General features: G+C 47.0%; 1 protein-coding gene across 1 annotated transcript in view; it reads left to right on the top strand.

The window, feature by feature from the left end:
- The window catches only part of NUP37 (nucleoporin 37), a 95,732-nt gene extending 74,320 nt beyond the window's left edge, over positions 1-21,412 (top strand). Inside the window, exons 9-10 of the mRNA XM_073651520.1 lie at positions 9,403-9,496; positions 21,037-21,412. Coding sequence (XP_073507621.1) covers positions 9,403-9,496; positions 21,037-21,150 — 208 coding nt within the window. The 3' untranslated portion in view covers positions 21,151-21,412. The remainder of the gene's footprint in view (positions 1-9,402; positions 9,497-21,036) is intronic.
- The last annotated feature ends 277 nt before the right edge of the window (positions 21,413-21,689 follow it).

The following is a 21,689-nucleotide window of genomic DNA, read 5'->3' as shown; positions in this document are numbered from 1 at the left end:
CTTATTTTTATCCTGGAGACCTGGACCCCCCCCCCCCCCCGTGGTCCAGAGGTCTCAGGGGGTCTCAGCGCTGCTGGGACCCCTGACCCTCCCCTGGCGGATCTGCGTACCCCCTATGTGGGGTCTCTGCGCGCGCGCTCCGCCGTGGGGGGGAGCAAGGGCCACGGGGCCACACATCCCTGGGGGTCCCTGTGGCGCTCAGCTGGGTAAGTGCTCTTATGGAGTGCTTTCAGCGGCTGCTGCGGCAGCCGCTGTCACTGTATATGTGTCTTGTGGTGACTGCTGTTTCTTTCTGACTTGCAGGGATTTCTCCTCTGCATGCAGCGTTGATCCTCGGCTGGCAGGGGAGCAGGGACGGAGGTTTCGCGCGCTCTGTTCATAGCTTGGCGGGGGGCGTGGCTTAGCGTCTCTCTGCTGTTGGACTCTTAGCATCGTGACGGCAAGTGCCGGGAAAGCGCGCGCTGGAGATGTCCCTGCCCCTTCTTCTTCCGGCCAGCGTCCAGCCTCGTGCAGCGTCTCCTACTCCCTGCTCCCCGCTCTCAACACACCGAGAAGAGCAGTCTCTACGCCAGCTGGTGAGTCTTTCCTGCCTTTTAGGCAGAAAGTTCCTTTTTGGGGGATTACACCGCACAGCACTTTCCTTATGTCCTAGGCTGACAGGATGTGCTGTAACGGCGCTGCTACTTCCCTGCTGAGTTGGCTCTGACGCACACCTCACAAAAGGGCAGTGCGGATCAGTAGCATTAACCCCTTCTGAACAGGGTCCGGCCCATCAGGCTGTTAACCCTCTCTGGAGGTGCACTATTCTGCTCTGCAAGCCGCTGGGGTAGCTTTTCTCCTTCTAAGGAGGAGCTTTAACCCTTCAGTGCCGGGTGATTTTTTGTGCAAGAGCAAGCTGTGGTAGTGGAATTCACACATCCTTGGTTACTGTACCCATTGTAAGGTTATTACCGCCTTATCCGCGACGCTCGCTACTGTGTGGGGGCATGTCGGATCAGGGTCCAGGGGGCGCGGATCTCTCTCCCGGTCCGCTTCAGGATCAGTCACGCGTATCTGATACGCCAGGGTCTTCAACGGCGTCAGGTTCGACGCTAGTTGGGAGTCTCAGTGATGTTAAGGTGGAGGCGCTCACTCGCTCCATTGACAGTCTGTCTGACCTCCTGGGTCATTGGGTCTCTGCTAAGTCCCAACCGACGTCTAGAAGCAAGAAGCGTCTCAGGCCTGTGGCGGCGCCGTCTCCTCTGCGCAGTGCGTCGGAGGCTTCAGAATCGCTGACAGACTCTTCTGGTGAGACCTCCGATTCTGATGAAGAGAATCGGCAGGGTCGCTCTGCTTCGCTTTCGGGTCAGCTGCGGACGGCATGGCAAGATGGAACTCTGCTGGCTGAAGTGGAAAGGCTCTTCCAGCTCTTGGAAGAGGCGGCCCGATATGGCAGGGACGCAGTGCTGGATACTACTTCGGTGATGTCCAGGGCTCAATCCTCGGCCGTCACTGTCAGGAGAGCACTATGGCTTAAACAGTGGACCGAAGACGCAGTATCCAAACAAGGTTTGCGGAGTCTGGCTTACAAGGGCGGTCAGCTGTTTGGTTCGGACCTCACGGAGCTGATTGCTAAGGCAAAGGCCAAAGATACGGCTTTGCCGCAGCGAAAGGCAGCGGTTTCTACATCCGGCAAGTCAAGTGCCGGTAGTGGTCGTCGGCTCAAGGGGCGGTTCGGTCAGCCTTCTTGGAGATCGGATCGTCCCTTGTCTTCTGGAAAAAAGACCTCCCAGAAATCCCGTACTCCCTGGAAACAACATTTCCGTCAGGACAAGCGGGAGGTTGACAAAAAGCCCGCTAAGGCGGACTGACGCCAGGAACCCTCTCGAGGGCTCTCGGGTAGGAGGTCGTCTGCTATAATTCGGGTTGATTTGGGCGTCACACATATCGGACGCCTGGGTGACGCGGGTTATGTCGGAAGGTTATTTCATAGAGTTTCATTCTCAACCCCCGGACAGGTTTCGTCAGATCCCGTCCGAGCCCAGGCTAGCTGCCGCACTGCTGCGGGAGGTAGACTCTCTTCTGCAGCAGGGTGTGGTGATTCCGGTTCCACCGGAGGACCAGGGAAGGGGGTTTTACTCCAACCTTTTTGTGGTTCCCAAAAAGGAGGGCAAGTTTCGCCTCATTCTGGACCTCAAAGAATTGAATTTGCATGTCCGGACCCGGAAATTCCGTATGGAGTCTCTTCGCTCTGTCGTGGCGGCCCTGTCGCAGCACGATTTTTTGGTGTCGATCGACATCCGCGACGCCTATTTGCATGTCCCTATCGGCAGGGCTCACCAGCGCTTCCTGCGGTTCGCCATAGGTCAGGCCCATTACCAGTTTGTGGCCCTACCGTTCGGGTTGGTCTCGGCGCCCAGGGTTTTTACAAAGATTCTGGCGCCGCTCTTGGCGCTCCTTCGAAGGCAAGGAGTTGCAATTCTCCCCTACCTGGTCGACCTGTTAATTGTGTCGCCCACAGCGGAGGAGGCGGTGACAGCCCGCGATCTCTCCCTTCAGCACCTGGAGGACTTCGGGTGGCTGGTCAATTGGAAGAAGTCGTCTTTGGAGCCTTCGCAGTCAATCCTGTTCTTGGGGATGCATTTCGACACGGTACGGGCAGCGGTGTCCCTACCTCCGGACAAACAAGCGAACCTTCGTCACCATGTCCAGGCTATGAGGTCGGCGATGACGATGTCCCTTCGGGAGTGTATGCGCCTTATGGGTCTGATGGCGGCGGCAATGGAAGCAGTACCGTTTGCACAATTTCATTCCCGGGGTCTCCAAGATCTTATTCTGACCCTTTGGGATCGATCGCCAGCTTCGCTGGATCGCTGTGTCGGTATCTCCCGCAGGGTGCGAGAGTCTCTTGGATGGTGGTTACGTCCGGAGGCCTTATCCCTGGGGAAATCCTTCCTCCTCCCACGGTGGTCGGTCTTTACCACCGATGCCAGCCTGTCTGGCTGGGGGGGGGGGTGTTTGGAACGATCTCTGGGTTCAGGGGGTCTGGTCGTCAGAGGAGTCGTCTCTGCCGATCAGCATCCTGGAGTTGAGAGCATTTTTTCTCTGTCTCCGACATTGGACGGTCCCTTTGAGCGGTCTGCCGCTCCGGATTCAGACGGACAATGCAACAGCTGTTGCGTATATCAACCATCAGGGCGGGACGAGGAGTTCCAGACTCATGATGGAGGTCTCCCGGATCCTGGTTTGGGCCGAGTCCAAGGTTCCAGCCATATCCGCGATTCAGATCCCAGGAGCGCTGAATATCACGGTGGACTTCCTCAGTCGCAAGCAGGTGGATTCCGGAGAATGAAGCCTTCATCCGGAAGTTTTTGCACTGCTGTGCTCCCGTTGGGGGACTCCCCAAGTGGACTTCATGGCATACAGGTTGAACGCCAGGATCCCGACCTTCATGTCCAGGTACAGGGACCCAGAAGCTGTGGCGGTAGATGCTCTAGTGGCCCCGTGGGACCAGTTCGAGCTGATCTACGTGTTTCCGCCGGTATGCTTACTCCCTCTAGTGCTCCGGCGGATCAAACTCGAACAGATCTCGGCGATTTTGGTGGCGCCGGATTGGCCGAGGAGAGCGTGGTATTCAACGCTGGTGTCTCTTCTGGCGGCGCCTCCAGTTTCCACTGCCTCTTCGTCCGGACCTGTTAACCCAGGGGCCCTTTCGCCATCCGGACTTGAAGTCTCTTCGTTTGGCTCTTGAGACCGAGATCTTGACCCATCGTGGGTTTTCAGCCGATGTCATTGCCACCTTGCTGGCGGCCAGAGGTCCAGCTTCGGCTAGGATTTATCACAGAATTGGGGAGGCCTTCAATTCATGGTGTTCTGGTTCATCAAGAAACCCGAGGGCATTTTCCATTCCCAACTTCTTAAGCCTTTCTGCAATGTGGTTTGGTCAAGGGTCTGGCAGTTAGTACCTTGCGGGGTCAGGTATCTGCACTGTCTGTGCTTTTTCTGAAGGCTATTGCCTCGCGCAGAGATGTGCGTTTGTTTTTTCGCGTGATTGCACGTCAGTTTCCGCCTCGGAGGGCCTTTGTGGCTCCTTGGCAGCTCAATCTAGTCTTGGAGGCTCTTCGACATGGGCCGTTTGAGCCTTTGGATTCAGCTACGCTTTACTTGCTTTCTTGGAAGGTGGCCTTCCTGGTGGCGGTCACCTCCTTGAAAAGGGTTTCTTAGTTGGTGGCACTGTCTTGCTCGCCCCCTTTCCTGGAATTCCACTCGGATCGTGTGCTGCTTCGTACCCGTGGCGATTTTTTGCTTAAGTTGGTATCAAGGTTCCACGTCAATCAGGATATCGTGTTGCCCTCCCTCTGTCCGAAATCGAAGAGTCCAAAGGAGCGGGCCTTGCACTCGTTGGATTTGGTGCGAGCATTGAAGTTCTATCTTTCAATCAAGCAAGGGTTTCGGAAGTCGGACTCTCTTTTTGTGATTCCTGCTGGTCGTCGGCGTGGTCAGCTGGCTTCCAAAGACACTATAGCTCGGTGGTTACGTTCGTCTATCCTGGAGGCGTACCGGCTCAAGGGCGAGCCTTGTCCGGTTAAGGTGCGAGCTCATTCCACGAGAGCTGTTGGTTCGTCGTGGGCTTTTCGTCAGGGGGCCTCGGCAGCGCAGCTCTGCCGGGCGGCTACCTGGCGCTCCGTCCACACTTTTACTAAATTTTATAAAGTGGACGTGAGTGCTTACGCCGATGCGGCCTTGGGACGCAGGGTCCTGCAGGCGGCGGTGGTTTAGGTTATCTTTTTATCTAGTTTTGGCGCTTGTTGCGCGCTTGACTAAGTTGTTGGGGTGTTGGCGATTCTGCCACTGTTTCCCACCCTTGAGTTCTGGACTGCTTTGGGACGTCCCACTAGTAATGGATCTGTGTCTCCTTTCCTTCCCTTCTGCTGCTGAAAGACGGATTTTGGTAAGACCTTACCTGTAAAATCCTTTTCAGCGAAAGAAGGAAGGGAGACACAGCACCCTCCCAGGGCAGAAGTGTATTATAGTTTTCCAGATGCGGCGCGACTCCTCTCTGATGGCAGTCATCGGGACTGGGGTCGGCGCGCTAGGGCTCTGTTCCAGCATTGCCAGCTCATCGCAGTTGTCAGGTCCAGGGAGTAGTGCCTGGGACTGTGTTTTCTTTCTGTTATATGCATAACCTGTTCTCTCGCATTTCTGATTTTTCAGAAGGGGTTGTGTTGTTCTGCAGGTGTTATCTGCTCTTCCTTAGCTTGTGTACGGACTGAGGAACATGGGAGTAGGAGGAGCCTATGCTGGAGGGGCCGGTCATCACTTTTTCTAATCTGAGGTGAACTATCCCTGTGGGGCTCGCCTACCCACTAGTAATGGATCTGTGTCTCCCTTCCTTCCTTCACTGAAAAGGATTTTACAGGTAAGGTCTTACCAAAATCCGTCTTTCCTCCACGTCCAGGGAGGTTCTTGATGGTTCCATGCAGGGCTGTGGAAGTGGAGTCGGAGTAGGTGTCCATTTTGGTATAAAATGGACTGACTCTAACTCCTAAAATATATAATAAATTAGGTACAGTAGTTCAATACAGTTTGTGGGCAATATTTTTTTCATAAGAATTTGGGAAAGTTATGAAATGTCCTATTCCTAATCTAAGGGTCTAGACTTTTAGCTGAGATGAATCTGTGCTACAGTAAATTTATCACTTAAACATGAGCCATGTATGAAGGAGTCGGGGAGTCGGTGTCATTGAAATTGAGGGGTCGGAGTTTGAGTCAGAGGTTTGGCTTACCGACTCCACAGCCCTGGTTCCACTCTTGGCAAACTTCTTAATAACATTGCGCACTGTTGAAACTGGGATACCAGGGTCTTTGAAGATGGCCTTATACCCTTTGAAAGTCTTGTGTTTGATAATAATAGCAGTTCTGATGTTCTCAGACAGCTCCTTTGTCTTCACCATTGTGACAAAAGAACAGGGCCTACCATGTGGCTTTTTAAAGCACTAAAGTCATCATTCATTGGCTAATTCATGTTACATGGGCACCAACAATCACAGGTGAATCTCTTTTGTGATTTACCACAGGCGAGTCAAAATGTGTTTCCATACTAAATTAGTGTAAAGGGTGCCAGTACCAGTGACACAGCAAGGTTTAGGTTTTTCTATTTTTCCCTCCCATTGTTTTTTGTTTAAAATTATTGTTTATCATTTGCTCTTTTGTATCTAACTCGAGGGCTCTATAGAAAAAAACTGTTTCACTTGATTCATTTTTTTCAGGAGAAATTCCTCATTATGTACTTAAACTTCATGGGTGCTAATAACGATGAGCAGGACTGTATTAGCAATTGAAACGAGCAATAAATGTTGAAGATGAGCTGATTTTATTTTTTTGCTGCTGGTGTCTGTTATGGTTGTATTCAATATTCATAGCTTTGTTGGTAATTAACTAGTAAATGCAGGGTTCTTCTGGTAAAGTATATAGTTCTTTCATAAAAGTGTTCCTCCAGTGATTTATATAAAGCATCTTAGTACTTGTGCATCACATGGTGTAAATTCACTTTTATGATCTAAAACATAATCTTACAATGGTGTTTACAATGTGTTTATCCGGTTTTAGGCTGCACACTCCACTCACTTAGCAGAGTAGGAGTAGACCTAAGGCATCATTCAGACATCAGTGATTTTTCTGGTAAAAAAAAAAGTTTTAGTTTCCTCAATGTTTTGGATCAGATTTTCATCAGTTGGTCACTGTTTTAGTGTTTCATCTGTGAATCTCTCGTACGAAAGAATAAAAAACTAAAGTGCAGTCTCTCCTTCCCATTGCAATATTAAAGGGAACCTGTCACCTAATACATGCTGCCCATATGGTGGGCAGCGCTTATCAGCCACTGACTGTAGTATCCCAGTCATGTTTGTTTGTCTCTTAAAAACTGGGGGGTTTCAGAGAAAAACATACTTTTAAAAGCCGGCGAATTCTCTCTGCTCGCTGACAGTGATTGACAAGCTTCTGCCTATACACGCACATAGGCAGAGGCTTGCCAGTCACTTTCAGCGGGTAGATAGAAGCCGCTGTGGACCCGCCTGTTTGACCAGTCACTCGTGCATCTCTGTTCTTGGCGTCTATTAAAAGTGTGTGGTTTTTCTCTGAAAAGCCGCAGTGTTTTAGAGTCAAACATACATGACAGGGATACTACAGCCAGTGGCTGATACACACTGCCCACTGTTTGGCCAGCATGTATTAGGTGACAGGTTCAATTTAATTAAGGACCTGTCACTGTATACTGATGCCATCCTTGTGCTGTCCATAATTTTCACAGTCCCATATACTTTTATGGGTATTTTTGATGTTTTTGTTTGATTTTTATAATGGGTACTACTGGAGAAAACACAGATATAATACCTTCATGACAACCACCGATCTCCTTAAAGGGTTTCTCCGAGAAATGTACTAAAATAAATAAAGTAAATAATACACATTTAAATATTAACCCCTTAGTGACCAATAGATGTATTTTTACTGACCTGCGATGAGACTAGCATTCCCCTACGGGTGACAATCCTGTAACTGTCACCTGTACACTGTCGCTGACAACTTGCTGCATCAGCCACTATCAGAGTTGCCACTGACCATGGACGTGTAACCCCTTAGATTCTGCTGTCAATAGTAACTACAGAATCTAAATAGATAACAGAGTGTGGGGGTTCCCTCTTTAACCTCATCGGCACCCTGAGATCTTGATTGTGTGACCCTGATGTTTGCCATGGCAGGTAACTGCCAAATAACGACCTTAGAGTCTGCTGGCTATAGCGGCCTGTTCAGAAGTTATCAAAATTTTGGTGGTATAGATAAACTTTTTCATTCTTGCCATGCCACTTTCCATTACTTCCTGAAAAGAACCAGAAGGGTTAATGAACTACCCGAAAGCAATTTTAAATATGTTGAGGGGTGTGGTTTTTAAAATGGTATCACTTTTGGGTGGTTTCCAACATACAGGACCCCAAGGTCACTTCAAAACTGAACAGGTCCCTAGAAAAATAAGTTTTGGAAATTTCCATGAAAAAATCAAAAATTACTGCTACATTTTTAAACCTTCTAAAATGCTAACAAAATAAAACACTTTACAAATGGTGCTGATGTAAAGCAGACATAAGGGAAATGTTACTTATAAATGTTTTGTGTAGTATGACTATTGGGATTAAAGGGATATTCATTCAAAATTTGAAAATTGCAATTTTTAAAACATTTTTGTCAAATTTCTGATATTTTTATAAATGGACGCAAAACATATGAACCTATATTTACCATTATTAGAAAGTATCATGTGTCACAAAAAACAGTCTCAAAATCAATGGGATATGTTGAAGCGTTCCAGAGTTATTACTACATAAAGGGACACTGGTCAGATTTTAAAAAAATTGGTCTGGTCACTAAGGGGTTAAACATTTTTTTAAATGTAAAAGGTATGCTTTATCTACTACACTCTGTCAGGATTCCAAGATGGCAGCTAACATCAATCGCAACCCATCCTAAATCTCAGAAGATACGCTGTTGGAGTAGGATTGACTACATGATTCACGAGACAGCGGTCGCGTGAAAGGAGCGTCCAGTCAGGCTCGTGGATGCATATTCCTCTGTTTAGTCAACCCGATAGGACACCAAGTAGAGCCGGAGGAAAGGAGAAGATAAACATGTTTTTTTTAGCGGCCTGACAATGAACATTCATCTCAGTAGCATGACAGTTTAGTGTGTCTATGTCGTGCTTTAGTAAAATGTTTAATATTTATATGTATAGAATTTGATTTTATTTTAATCCCTTTCCTTATTCAAAAATTATTTAAAAACATGTCCAAAGACAGACTACAGTTGTATGGTATAGTAGTGTGAAAAAACCTACATTCCTGCTGGCTGTCGACATCATGCAGTTTGACATCTTGCTCAGCTGTTGCCTAACTGCGGGAAGTGACCTGTCAATCATCATAACATTGGCAGTCACATCCTGTCAACAGAGCAGAAGAGAAAGCCGCTGCTCTGTTGACGACACGTCAGCAGAATAGACAGCTGGAGCGGTCTGTGACCACTCTGTGCCAGCAGAGATGGGCAGAACAGGCAGGTAGTCAGCAAATTGTAAAAATAAAAAAAAGTCTAAATAAAAGTATTAGAACATAACAAAAAAATAGTTTGCCAGTAAAAATGCAGAAAAAAATGGTATCACTGAAATCGTCATCTTGTCCTGCATGGAAAAGTGTCAGTCAACTTCAATTTTTTATGGCCGAGTTTGAGACCCCTGCTTTAATGCTTTACAAATGTTCATATTTGGAATGAAAAGGTGATGTTGGGTTATTAGAGTCAATAAGGAGTCTTGGATTTATTGATCATTCTTTGTAAAACTCATAAATGCTGGTGTTTTTTTTATTTTTCATTTTCTTTTAGGTGGTCCAAATGCAACGAAAACATATTTGCAACTACTGGATGTCCAGGAAAAATGAACACTCAACTTCTTATCCACCATTTAGACCATCCACTTGTAAGACAATCTCATTAATGCTATGGATATGATATTTTCTCCACTTTTAGTGGTGTGTTAATGGGAAGAACAAAGCCGCCTTCCTCTTTTGTGAGGGACCATTTAGTGCAGTATTCCTTATTTTGTATTGTTGCTGAAGGGTAGATATGAAGTCTGACAGCCATGTCATAAGCCAAAACTTTTTCTCACTTTTGCATTTATTTTTGCAGGTTTGGAGATACCCTAAGTAGTGTTGAGCCACCCCCGTAGTGTTCGAGTTTGGTTTGGTTCGTCGAACACCCGTATGTTCGCCGAACTGTTCGTCGAACACCTTCGAACACCGTTAAAACCAATGGCAGGCAAACAAAAACACATAGAAAACACCTTCAAAGGTGTCCAAAAGCTGACAAACTGCTCAGAAGACAAAACTAACACATGGAAAAGTGACAAGTACATATAGTCATGCGAAAAGAAAAGAGGTGGAGGAGTAAAAGGAGGGGGAGACACAGATATAGGCATGTCATGCCCTTCTAAAACCAAAAAAGTGCGAAGCCGACACGGCCAGTCCGTTCCTGCCCGTGCGACCTCCGTGTCGCCGGGTTTCTGCCAGAGCCGCGGTGGACCCTGACGGCCAGCCCCCCAATCCCAATACTAGTGCCTGTCCGCTGGTGGGTCGAGCGAGCCCCCCTGCGGTGGAGGCAGGTCTAATCTTTTTAATTTAAATTGTCTCTCTAATTTGAATGAGTACACTTTAAATCCTTTTACAAGGATCTATTGGAGGGCAAGTCTGATGGCAGCAGCCGCGTAATTCCAGCTCCAGTAGCATCCACTAAAGCTGCTGCCGTTAAAAAGCTTTTATAAGGATCGAGCTTGGCGGTCCACTGCAAGGCGTGCTACCGCCAGTCCCAGCCCCTGTGCCTTGGGGTGCCTCCCCGATGCTCTTCACTGAGTGTCCCGGGGGCCCGAACCATTTCCTTTGAAAAAATTAAGTGTCCAAACTACAGGTGGTGTAGCTTGCTTAACAGCTGGGATAATCCGCTGACTAGCAGACACTGCTACTAGGCACAAAGTCTTTCCTGGGCTAGATGCAGTTAAAAATTTGTAATTAGATACTCTCGTTGGATGCTGAGAAAGCATTCCATAGAGTCTCCTGGCACGCCATATATTATTCTCTTAAAAAGCTTGGGGTAGGGGTCTAGGGGACCCTTTTATAGGCAAAATCACGGCCCTGTATCGCAATACGTCACCTAGGCTGAAGATAAATGGAACATTTTCATCACCTTTCATAATCACCAATGGGACAAGGCAGGGATGTCCTCTGTCCCCTCTCTTATACATCCTAGTGACGGAGAACCTGCTCTCATCAATTCGCCATAACCCCAATATTAGGTGGATTGAGGTGGGAGGCACCGAGTACAAGTGCTCTGCATTTGCTGATGATGTCCTAGTATATATCACTCAATCACATATATCCATCCCTGCTGTTATGGCTGAAATAGATCACTTTGTTACATGGTCAAATTTTAAAATCAATGCAGCGAAGTCTGAGGCCCTCGATGTCTCCCTCCCCAAATCCATATAGGATTCCATCCAGTCCAACTTTCCCTTTGCCTGGCCCTCACAGGGTATCAAATACTTAGGAATTCGTATTCATAGAGACCTCTCCCGTCTATGTTATCTTAATTTTGGGCCCTTTATTGAACAACTCCATAGAGACCACGGTTGGCAAGTTAGAACTGTAAGATTCACTACGTGAACCACTGGTGTTTTGTGGAAAAGCACATGTACACTGTGTTCCAAATTATTATGCAAAAAGTGTTTAGGAGTGATAAGGGAAGAATTTGTTTGTTTGTCAGTTAAATTCATTGATGGTGATGTGTGTCAGGGCTCTTTATATCACTGTAAGCAATTGCAGACACCGGTGCTAATTTGTTTGGCAGGTGTGTCCAATGAAAGGCAAGACTACTTAAGAAGGCTGTCCCACATTATTAAGCAGCCTACATTTTCTGCCAAAATGGGAAAGAAAAAGGATGTGTCGGCTGCTGAGAAGCAACAAATTGTGGAGTGTTTAGGTCAAAGCATGACTACAATCAACATTGCCAAGACACTTCATCCTGATCATCGCACAATCAAGAAGTATGTAGCTGATTCACAGTACACACGTGTGCGTGCTGATGAGGGAAAATTGAGGACTCTTTCCTACAGGCAATTACGTCAGGTTAAAAGAGCAGCGGCAAAAAAGCCTTGTCATAGCAGCAGACAAGTTTTTGAAGCTGCTGGTGCCTCCAACGTCCCCCGAACAACAAGATGCAGGGTCCTTCAGAGGTTTGCAGCTGTGCGTAAGCCATCCTGTCGACCTCCTCTATCCACTGTACACAAGCAGAAACGGCTCCAGTGGGCCAAACAATACATGAAGACTGACTTAAAAACTGTTTTGTTCACCAATGAGTGCCTTGCAATGCTCGATGGTCCAGATGGATGGAGTGGAGGATGGCTGGTTGATGGACACCCCATGCAAACACGGCTACGGCACCAACAAGGAGGAGGTGGAGTAATGTTTTGGGCTGGAATCATGGGGAGAGAGATTGTCCGGCCCCTTTAGGATCCCTGAAGGGGTAAAGATGAACTCCATAATGTATGTGGAGTTTCTCAAACAGCACTTCCTGCCATGGTTCAAGAAGAAAAACCGTGTATTCCGCAGCAAGATCATTTTCATGCATGATAATGCACCGTCTCATGCTGCACATAACACATCTGCATCTCTGGCTGATATGGGCATAAAAGGGGACAAACTTATGGTGTAACCCCCATGCTCCCCTGACCTCAACCCCATTGAGAACCTCTGGAGCATCATCAAAAGGAGTGTCTATAATGGCGGGAGGCAGTTCACATCTAAGCAACAGCTCTGAGAGGGTATTCTGTCCTCATGCAAAACAATTGAAGCAGAAACCATCCAAAACCTGACATTCAATGGACGAGAGAGTTCAAAAGCTCCTTTCGAACAAGGGGTCCTATGTGCAAATGTAACATCACCTAGAATAAAGTTTTGAGTTGAAAACTGTTTGATTTCAGTTTCTAATAACCTGCTAATGCTTATAATTTCAAAAATGACCATTTCTTTGTTCTTTATTAAAATGAAAAGGTTGATCGAAGAATGTGGGGGATCTAAGAGTGTGGCAACCCAGTAGTCAGGATTATTTAGAATTCTGACAATCTGAGGGTCATGTTGCAGGTAGTGCAGCAAGAAGGCACTCATGTGTCTTGCGCATCTAGGAGCCCCAAAATTACTTTCCGGGATAGATGCAGCTAAAAATTATTATTAATTTGAAAGCTGGTGGAGCTTAGTATAGATGGCCTAATAGAATCAGTACTGCACACTGCTACAAGGCCCAAATTATTTTCCAGCCAAGATACAGATAAACATGATTAGTAATTTGAAAGCTTCAAACGGTTGGTGAGGTGATTTTAACAAATCATCAAGCTTTTACTCTCCCCAGGATGACCCAGGGGTAGAAAAGTTGTTTCGGATCCATGATTTGTTCATCTTTATGAACGTGAGTCTGTTTACATTATCAGTGGAGAGCCGCGTGTGCTTATCTGTCAGCACACCACCAGCAGCGCTGAACACGCGTTCAGACAGAACGCTGGCTGCGGGGCATGACAAGATCTCCAAGGCGTAAGTGGTGAGCTCCAGCCATTTATCCAGATTGGAAGCCCAAAAAGAGCAAGGGTCCAGTGACACAGTCATGGCTTCAATGTTTACTTGGAGATACTCCTGTACCATCGTCTCTAGGCGTTGACTATGTGTCAGACTTCTTGTCTCCTGTGGCCTTGCAAAGGATGGGCTAAAAAATTGTTGAAATGATTCCGCAAAATTGATGTTACCAGCAGATACTGTGTTTCTGTTACGTTTTGAGTGCTGAACACTCGACGGTCCCACGGTTGGCAAGTTGGAACTGTGAGATTCACTACGTGCACCACTAGTGTTTTCTGGAAAAGCACATGTAAGATTCTGCAACAGTCTCTGCTGATACTCCTGCATGCGTGCATCTCTTTCTATGGCAGGAATAATTTCTGCAAATTTACTTTTGTACCGGGGATCTAAGGGTGTGGCAACCCAGTATTCAGGATTATTTCTAATTCTCACAATTCGAGGGTCATGTTGCAGTTAGTGCAGCAAGAAGGCACTCGTGTGTCTTGCGCATCCAGGAGCACCAAGTCCCTGTTGTGTTGGTGGTGAGGTAACAATCATGCTTCCTTCCTCTGCCCTCTCCCCCCAACCTCGCGCAACAGAAATGTGATCAAGGTCTCCCTCATCTGATGAGTCTTCCATCAGTTCGTCCTCCACTTCTTCCTGGGCTCCTGCACCTTCCTCACTAGTTTGGCTGCTACCATGCGCCCTGGTAAAACCATCTCCCCCACCCTCACATGCCTGCCGCCTTGGTGCTGCCGACCGTCTGGACCTTGCAGATGTTAGCCCTTCCGCATACAACTCCTCCTCCTCTACTTCCTCCACCTCCTCTTGTGCCACCACCTGACTCCGAATTCTGTTTAACATGTGCTCCAGCATGTAAATCACCGGAATAGTCATGCTGATAATGGCATCGTCAGCACTGAACATCTTCGTCGCCATTTCAAAACTGTGCAGAAGAGTGCATAGGTCCCTGATCTGAGACCACTCCTCCAGCGTAATTTGCCCCACCTCTGGATCTCGTTGGCCCAGGCTATACGTCAGAACGTATTGCACCAGGGCTTGTCGGTTCTGCCACAGTCGCTGCAACATGTGCAGAGTTGAATTCCACCGGGTAGGCACATCGCATTTTAGCCGGTGAAGTGGCAGGCCCAACGACTTCTGTAGAGATGTAAGTCGCTGAGCTGCGGGATGCGAACGGCGGAAGTGAGCACACAGCGACCGTGCCCTCTGCAGAAGGCCATCTAGTCCGGGATAGTGGGCTAAAAATTGCTGAACAACCAGGTTCAACACGTGAGCCATACAAGGCACGCGTGTGACATTGCCCCGGCGAAGGGCCGCACCCAGGTTTGCAGCATTGTCGCACACGGCCTTCCCTGGTTTCAGGTCCAGTGGAGACAACCATTCATGAAACTGGTTCTCCAGAGCTGACCACAACTCCTCAACTGTGTGACTCACATTTCCCAGACATTTCAAAGTAAAAACCGCCTGATGACGTTGAGCCCTGCTGCCAGCATAGTAAGGAGGTGTGCAGGATCCCTTCTGCGCAGTTAGAAAGCTTGTGGCATGACCAGACAGGCTTTGGGTGCAGGTGGAGGACCGAGAGGAGGTTGAGGAGGCAGAAGCAGTGGAGGAACTTTGAGATAAAGAGGATTGATTCACAACTCGTGGTGACGGCAAGACTTGGACAGCAGCCCCTTGTCCTGCTGTCACCATAGTTGCCCAGTCAGCGACATGTAACGCCCCTGTCCATGCCTACTCGTCCAAGTGTCTGTGGTGAAATGCACCCTGTCACACACAGAGTTTCTCAAAGAAGCGGTGATGTTGTGTGCGACATGCTGGTGGAGCGCAGGCACACCTTTCTTTGAGAAGTAGTGCCGACTGGGCATCTGGTACTGGGGCACTGCGACGGACATAAGGTCTCGAAAATCCTCTGTGTCCACCAGGCGGAAAGGCAGCATTTCTGTAGCCAAGAGCTTGCAGATGGTGAAATTCAACCTCTTAGCTTTCTCATGGCTAGGAGGAAATGGTCTTTTACTTGTCCACATCTGAGGGACCGAGGGCTGGCTGTTGTGCTTAGACTGGGTTGAGTAGGGTGACCCCGGAAAACTGACGGTCTGTGAGGAAGATGCAGGCGGAAAAGTTAGGTTGCCTTGATCCAAAGGCGGCGCTCTCGATGTCGGAGAGCGCTCAACACCAGCTGGTGTTTCTACTTCCAAATGAAATGATGACCTGCCAATCACACTGGCTGTTGCCTGTAAAGAGATGGCAGGTCTGCGTCTCAAAACAGGTGTGACTGCTGTCCCCCCAGTCACAGAGGATGAAGAGGCCGCGGATGCACAAGATGTGGCAGATGGTGGTTGACCCGGCCGGCTAGGCCGCATTGTAGCACAGTGAGCTTCCCACTGCAACTTATGCTTCATATCCATGTGCCTGTTCATGAATGAAGTACTCAAACTATGTATTTTTTGGCCTCTACTTAGCTTTTGCTGACAAATGTTACAGATAACATGAGTTGGGTCATCCTTATCGATCTGAAAAAATGCCCAGGCTATGCAAGGCTTAGCACCCATGCGACCTGAAGAGCCACCACGACTTGTGGTCAGAGGCAGAGTTGTGTTTGAGGATGCAGTTGTTGACGTGCTTCCAGCACTACGTCTCTGTCCAGCAAGGCTCAACCTGACCTCGTCGTCACTAGCATCCTCCTCCACCTCCTCTGCTGACCTCATCGACTGGCTGACTGTGGGTTGACAGTAAGTGGGATCTCCAACCTCGTCATCATCACCCTGTGTGTTATCACACCCGTCGTCCTCAGAGCCAGCCTCTTCCTGCCCTGACAAAAAACTAAAGTTGTCGCTACAATCAGGTATTTGAGCCTCATCATCGTCTTCCTCATTGTCTCCACCAACAGGAGTTACAGTTTGGGAACGAGGGTCTACATTATGGTCAGAACCTTCTGCGTCTGGTCCTGGATCCGACTCATAAAGATTCTGGGCATCAGTGCAGATCATTTCCTCGTCTGGATTCACAGAAGCTCTGGAGCCGACCTCTGATTCCCAGGCTATAGTATGAGTAAACAGCTCTGCAGACTCAACCATCTGTTCTACCCCATACTCAGACGGGCAACTGGAGACTTGGGAGCTGTAATGAAGCAAGTGCGATTGGGGTGACACCTCTGAGGACTGGAGTATTTGTGATGTTGAAGTTGAGGTGGAGGAGAGCCCACTTAAAGGAGCACTTGATATCCGTTGAAGCACCTGCTGTTTTTGTGCCTCATCTGGAACTTGTAGCAATTGGCGTGGCCGTAAGAAAGGGATCTTATCACATTGTTCGCTAAAAGAAGTAGACATCTTGGTTTGGCTGGAAGATGGTCTTTCTTCTGCAGATGTTACTGTTCCTTTAACACCTACCCCACGGACAAAACCTTTTTTTCCCTTCCCAACACGCCTTTTCCCCTTTCCACCAGCTGCAGGCCTTTTTCCACTCATTTTGGTGGTTAACTAATTGACAACTCTGGAGTTGTTTGCACAAAAAACAATGGATGGGTACCGAGCAGAGCTGAGTGGCCAAACTGTGGTATTAGCCCAAAAGTATTGGCTGGGTTAGATGCAGATAAAAATTATTTTGAATTTGCAACCTGGTGGAGGTTAGTATAGATGGACTAATAGAACAAGTCCCACACACTGCTACAAGCCGAAATATTTTTTCAGCGCTAGATGCAGATAAAAATTATATTGAATTTGAAACCTGGTGGAGGTTAGTATAGATGGACTAATAGAACAAGTCCCACACACTGCTACAAGCCGAAATATTTTTTCAGAGCTAGATGCAGATAAAAATTATATTGAATTTGCAACCTGGTGGAGGTTAGTATAGATGGACTAATAGAACAAGTCCCACACACTGCTACAAGCTGAAATATTTTTTCAGAGCTAGATGCAGAAAAAAATTATATTGAATTTGCAACCTGGTGGAGGTTAGTATAGATGGACTAATAGAAAAAGTCCCACACACTGCTACAAGCCGAAATATTTTTTCAGAGCTAGATGCAGATAAAAATTATATTGAATTTGCAACCTGGTGGAGGTTAGTATAGATGGACTAATAGAACAAGTCCCACACACTGCTACAAGCCAAAATATTTTTTCAGAGCTAGATGCAGATAAAAATTATATTGAATTTGCAACTTGGTGGAGGTTAGTATAGATGGACTAATAGAACAAGTCCCACACACTGCTACAAGCCGAAATATTTTTTCAGAGCTAGATGCTGATAAAAATTATATTGAATTTGCAACCTGGTGGAGGTTAGTATAGATGGACTAATAGAATGATGCTATGCCCAAAAGGTTTTACTTCACTAGGTGCAGTAAAAAAATTTGTATTCTATACACAGGTGGTGTAGCTTGCAACACAGATAGGCTACTCCACTGACTAACACACACTGCAAGAGGCCAAAAAGGATTTGCTTTGCTAGATTTAGCCAAATGCTGTGAAAAAAACTTGCACAGCACTGGCACAGACCTGCCTGGCAAAAAGTGATAGAAACTGATGTAACCTAGCCCTGAAAAGGACTGCAATTACAATTAGTCTTTACTCCCAACCTATCTATTTAAGAGCACAGACCTGCCTAATAAAAGTCGTAGGAAATGATGTAACCTAGTCCTCAAAAGGACTGCAATCACAACTCTTCCCTACTCCCAAGCTATCTGTAGATTTGTGCGAAAATTGGCTTGAAATTAACAAAGTATAGCGCACACAGCAACATCGGTGCCGTCTAACACGCAGCTGCAGCAGTGAGAAAATGGTGGCGATGGGGAAAATGACTGGGTCTTATAGGGCAAGGACATGTGTCATACACAGCCAATGACACATGCCCTTGTTTGTGTGAAAAAAAGCACTTCGCTCCATGTGTGCGCTGCTGATAGGCTGACAGATTGCACCTCCCCACTGTAAATGCGGGAAAGAGAAAAAAAAATGGAGATCTTCATTATTTCTGCAGCGATTCATTCCCTGCCCTTCCCCCCGCCCCGCTGTACACTCAAACTGCGTATTAACATTAATTTTCAGAATTACTGAGAAAAAATCCAATTATGATTTTGGTGCACGAACAGTTATCGAACATAACCTTGAACAGCCGAATTTTTTTCAAATTGTTTGTGTTCGCCGAACGGCTCGAACACCGCCCAAAACAGCTCGAATTTGAGATTGGCGAACAGTTCGAGTCGAACACCGCTCATCTCTAACCCTAAGGTCATTGTGAACTTCGTATTTCACCAAATAGGCAGGACAGTTATATATCTCTGAAATATTGAGATTGTGTTTAGGAATAATAGTCTATTTAGAATGTGTGTATTTTGTAAATGTATCATGTTTATGAAATATTAGAGTAATGGTTTCCTAACCACTAAGCGTTACTCTGCCTTTGGGAAACTGCGCTTGCAGTCCTCATGCCACATATGTATTAATCATTTTTATACATGACCACATGCAAAAATGTAAAGCCACAATGCTCCTCTGGGAAATATGCAAATTGTCTCCTCAGAGAGGAAGAATGTCACGCCAGGTGTGAGTGCAACACAGAGGGGAAAGGGAGCCCAGACACTAGGGAAAGGGGGAAGAGGTGACCTCCTAATCTGGACTAGCGTCACCCTGTCTCCCCCTAACGTCCCTAGACAGCCTCCGCAGCTGTCGCTGATCACGTGCCTCGCCCTACTATCCCTGGCGTAAGGCTGTAGCTGGGGGTGGAAGGAGATGAGCACTAGTCAACCTCCGCTAACACTCTTAAAGACAAAAGGGGAAGACAACACAGCGGAATAACAACTTAGCTTTAGAAGAACTCCAACTGGGCACACGGCCTCAAGACTCCAGAGAGGACGTGATGCTGCTTCAGCCAAGTTCCAAGTAGAAATGAGTATAACCGGCGACGCCCACCTAGACACACCAGGTATATATACACCCAGACTAAAGGGAGGTAGTCGCTGAGTCCTAAACACAGCCTCCTATCTAGGCAGCTGTCTGCATTGCCAAACGTGGAGATCTCCTTCAAACCATTGCAGGGCGTCTGTCTGTCACCGCTGACACACCGGTGACAAAGAGGACTAGAACTCTAGTGCCACCTACAGGAAGTAGCAATCTTAAAAGTCAATTTTGACCCTTTAATGAGCCTTATCACATGACTTATGATATAAGCCAGAACCTTCCCAGAGGAGCATTGTGGCTTTAAAAGTCTCCTCACCGTGACATGCTTAACATGTCGCTCTCCGCAAGAAGAAATGTTACCACTTAGATACCGTCTGATGCCTCTCACCCAGCCAAACCAGAACTCACACTTTGCACTGAAGAGGGGCAGTACCCCAAAACACAGTGTCTGCAAATTGAGTTTCTTATTCTGGCTTATATCCTAAGTCATGTGATAAGGCTCAGTAAAGGGTCACTACTGACTTTTAGGATTGCTACTTCCTGTAGGTGGCACTAGAGTTCTGGTCCTCTACCTCTCTGAAGAGACAATTTGCATATTTCCCAGAGGAGTATTGCAGCTTTAAAAGTCTCCTCACTGTGATATGCTTAACATGTCGCTCTCCGCAAGGAGAAATATTACCCCTTAGAATCCATTTAGTGGATATTCAGCTCCATATATCTGTGTGTCCCTCTGCTTGTTTTCCCACTCTGCTACTCTCACCTGTCTATAGAGTAAACTAGGAGGTGTAACCTGACACCTCACTGTGCTGGAAATCCATCACAAGGCTACAAGTTAGGCTGCGTTCACACATTGCGTATTTCCCTGCCTTTTTTTACGCGCGTATTTTCCTGCTTTTTTTACCTGCGTTTTTTGCACCTCCATTCACACACTGCGTTTTTTCCTGAGTTTTTTTACGGAGGTGCAGGAGAAAATGAAGTGTGAGGAGCATGGACACCTGTATGTAATGTAATGTATGTATGTAATGTAATCTGTGTGTCCTGTCTGAGTCTATGTGTCGTGTGTGTGAGTGTCCCCCTAGCAGTGTATGTACAGACAGCTTCTGGCTGCAGTACATACACTGCTTTAAAAGAAATAAACTATGGATACTCACCTATCCGATGGATGGGAGAGCCGTCCGGTCCCGTCCCGCGGTTTCCAGCATCTGCCGTGAAGCGATCAGCTGCCTGTCACGTGACTGGCTTGTAAATCAGCTGATCGGAAGCCGGTAAGCTACAGTTACCTGATCGCTTCACCGGCAGATGCTGGAAGCGGCGGGACGGACCGGACGGCTCTCCCATCCATCGGATAGGTGAGTATCCATAGTTTCTCCTGCGCCTCCATAAAAAAGCGCTGGAATTACGCAGTGTGTGAATACCGCTGCGTAATTCCATCGCTTATAATGGGCACAATAGGAGAAAGCGCAGGACGCAGCTGCGTAAAGAATTGACATGTCAATTCTTTACGCAGCTGCGCTTTCGCGCTGCGTAAAATCACACAGTGTCTGAACGGCAAAGTGAATTTCCCATTCACTTTGCTGGCAGACACAAGGCACATTGCGTATTTTGAAAAAGCGCGCGAAAAAAACGCAATGTGTGAACGCAGCCTTAAACTGTTTTTTGAGAGTGAATGATGACTTCAGAAGGTAGGGGCAGAGTGACACACAAGTGCAGAAAGCAGATTTCTTTGATATGCTATATTACAGTTTTTATATTTGCTTCTACTGTTTTTTTAATATAGAGTTTGTTAAAAGTACAGTTCCCTTTAAACTACTAAACATATTTAACCTATACAAGTTTATCATAATGATGCCACCTCCCTGAGACACACTATTCACATTCATTTGGATCTATTTTTCACGTGACGAGTAGTTACTAGTGTAGATATTTACCATATACACTTTATCTTTCAGCCTATTCTCATTGGCTCAGCCCCTCTGGGTTCAGGACTTAGTTGGCATCGGTCCTTACCTCTCTGTGTCGTTGGAGGATACCGCAAGCTTTTCTTCTGGCTTACCGAAATGTAATATTCCCTTATGGATCAAGCAGTCTTACAGCTCAAGAACCACAAAAAAACTTTACAGTGCTATCTGTTATTTAAAGGTTTATAACTTTGTACATGTCCTGTAAAAAAACAAGAATATACAGACTAAGTTAGGCTTTCTTTTAGCTGTATACATTTATATATTCTAAAAGAGGAGAAAATAGAAGAAAATTGAAAAAAAAAACAACTTCTCATTGCTTTAAAGTTGTCCACTACTATAGAACATGCCTCCATCAATGTAAACTGTGAAAATAAGACTTTTAGCAAATGCCTTGCACTGTCAATATTGCCTGTGAGCGGCGCTATCGCTGACCGCTCACAGGGATCACGTGACCCCCGGCTGTAGCCGGCTCCGACATCCTCTGACGTCACGTCAAGTTCCGGCTGCAGCTGGGCGTGACTCAGTGACGCGCTCCCCGCTGATTGATGGGCTGTGGGAGGGGTTCCCATGCGCGTCACAGCCTAGCATCCACTGCGCACTCTTCCTCTCCTGCATTCATTGGGAAAGTACGCAGTGGACGC

The sequence above is a fragment of the Phyllobates terribilis genome, unplaced genomic scaffold (assembly GCF_046119375.1).
Source record: "Phyllobates terribilis strain yellow unplaced genomic scaffold, ASM4611937v1 Scaffold_11__3_contigs__length_659146591, whole genome shotgun sequence".
Lineage (NCBI taxonomy): Eukaryota > Metazoa > Chordata > Amphibia > Anura > Dendrobatidae > Phyllobates > Phyllobates terribilis.
Note: the sequence above shows the minus strand (reverse complement) of the source record. Positions and strands in the feature narration are given on the sequence as shown.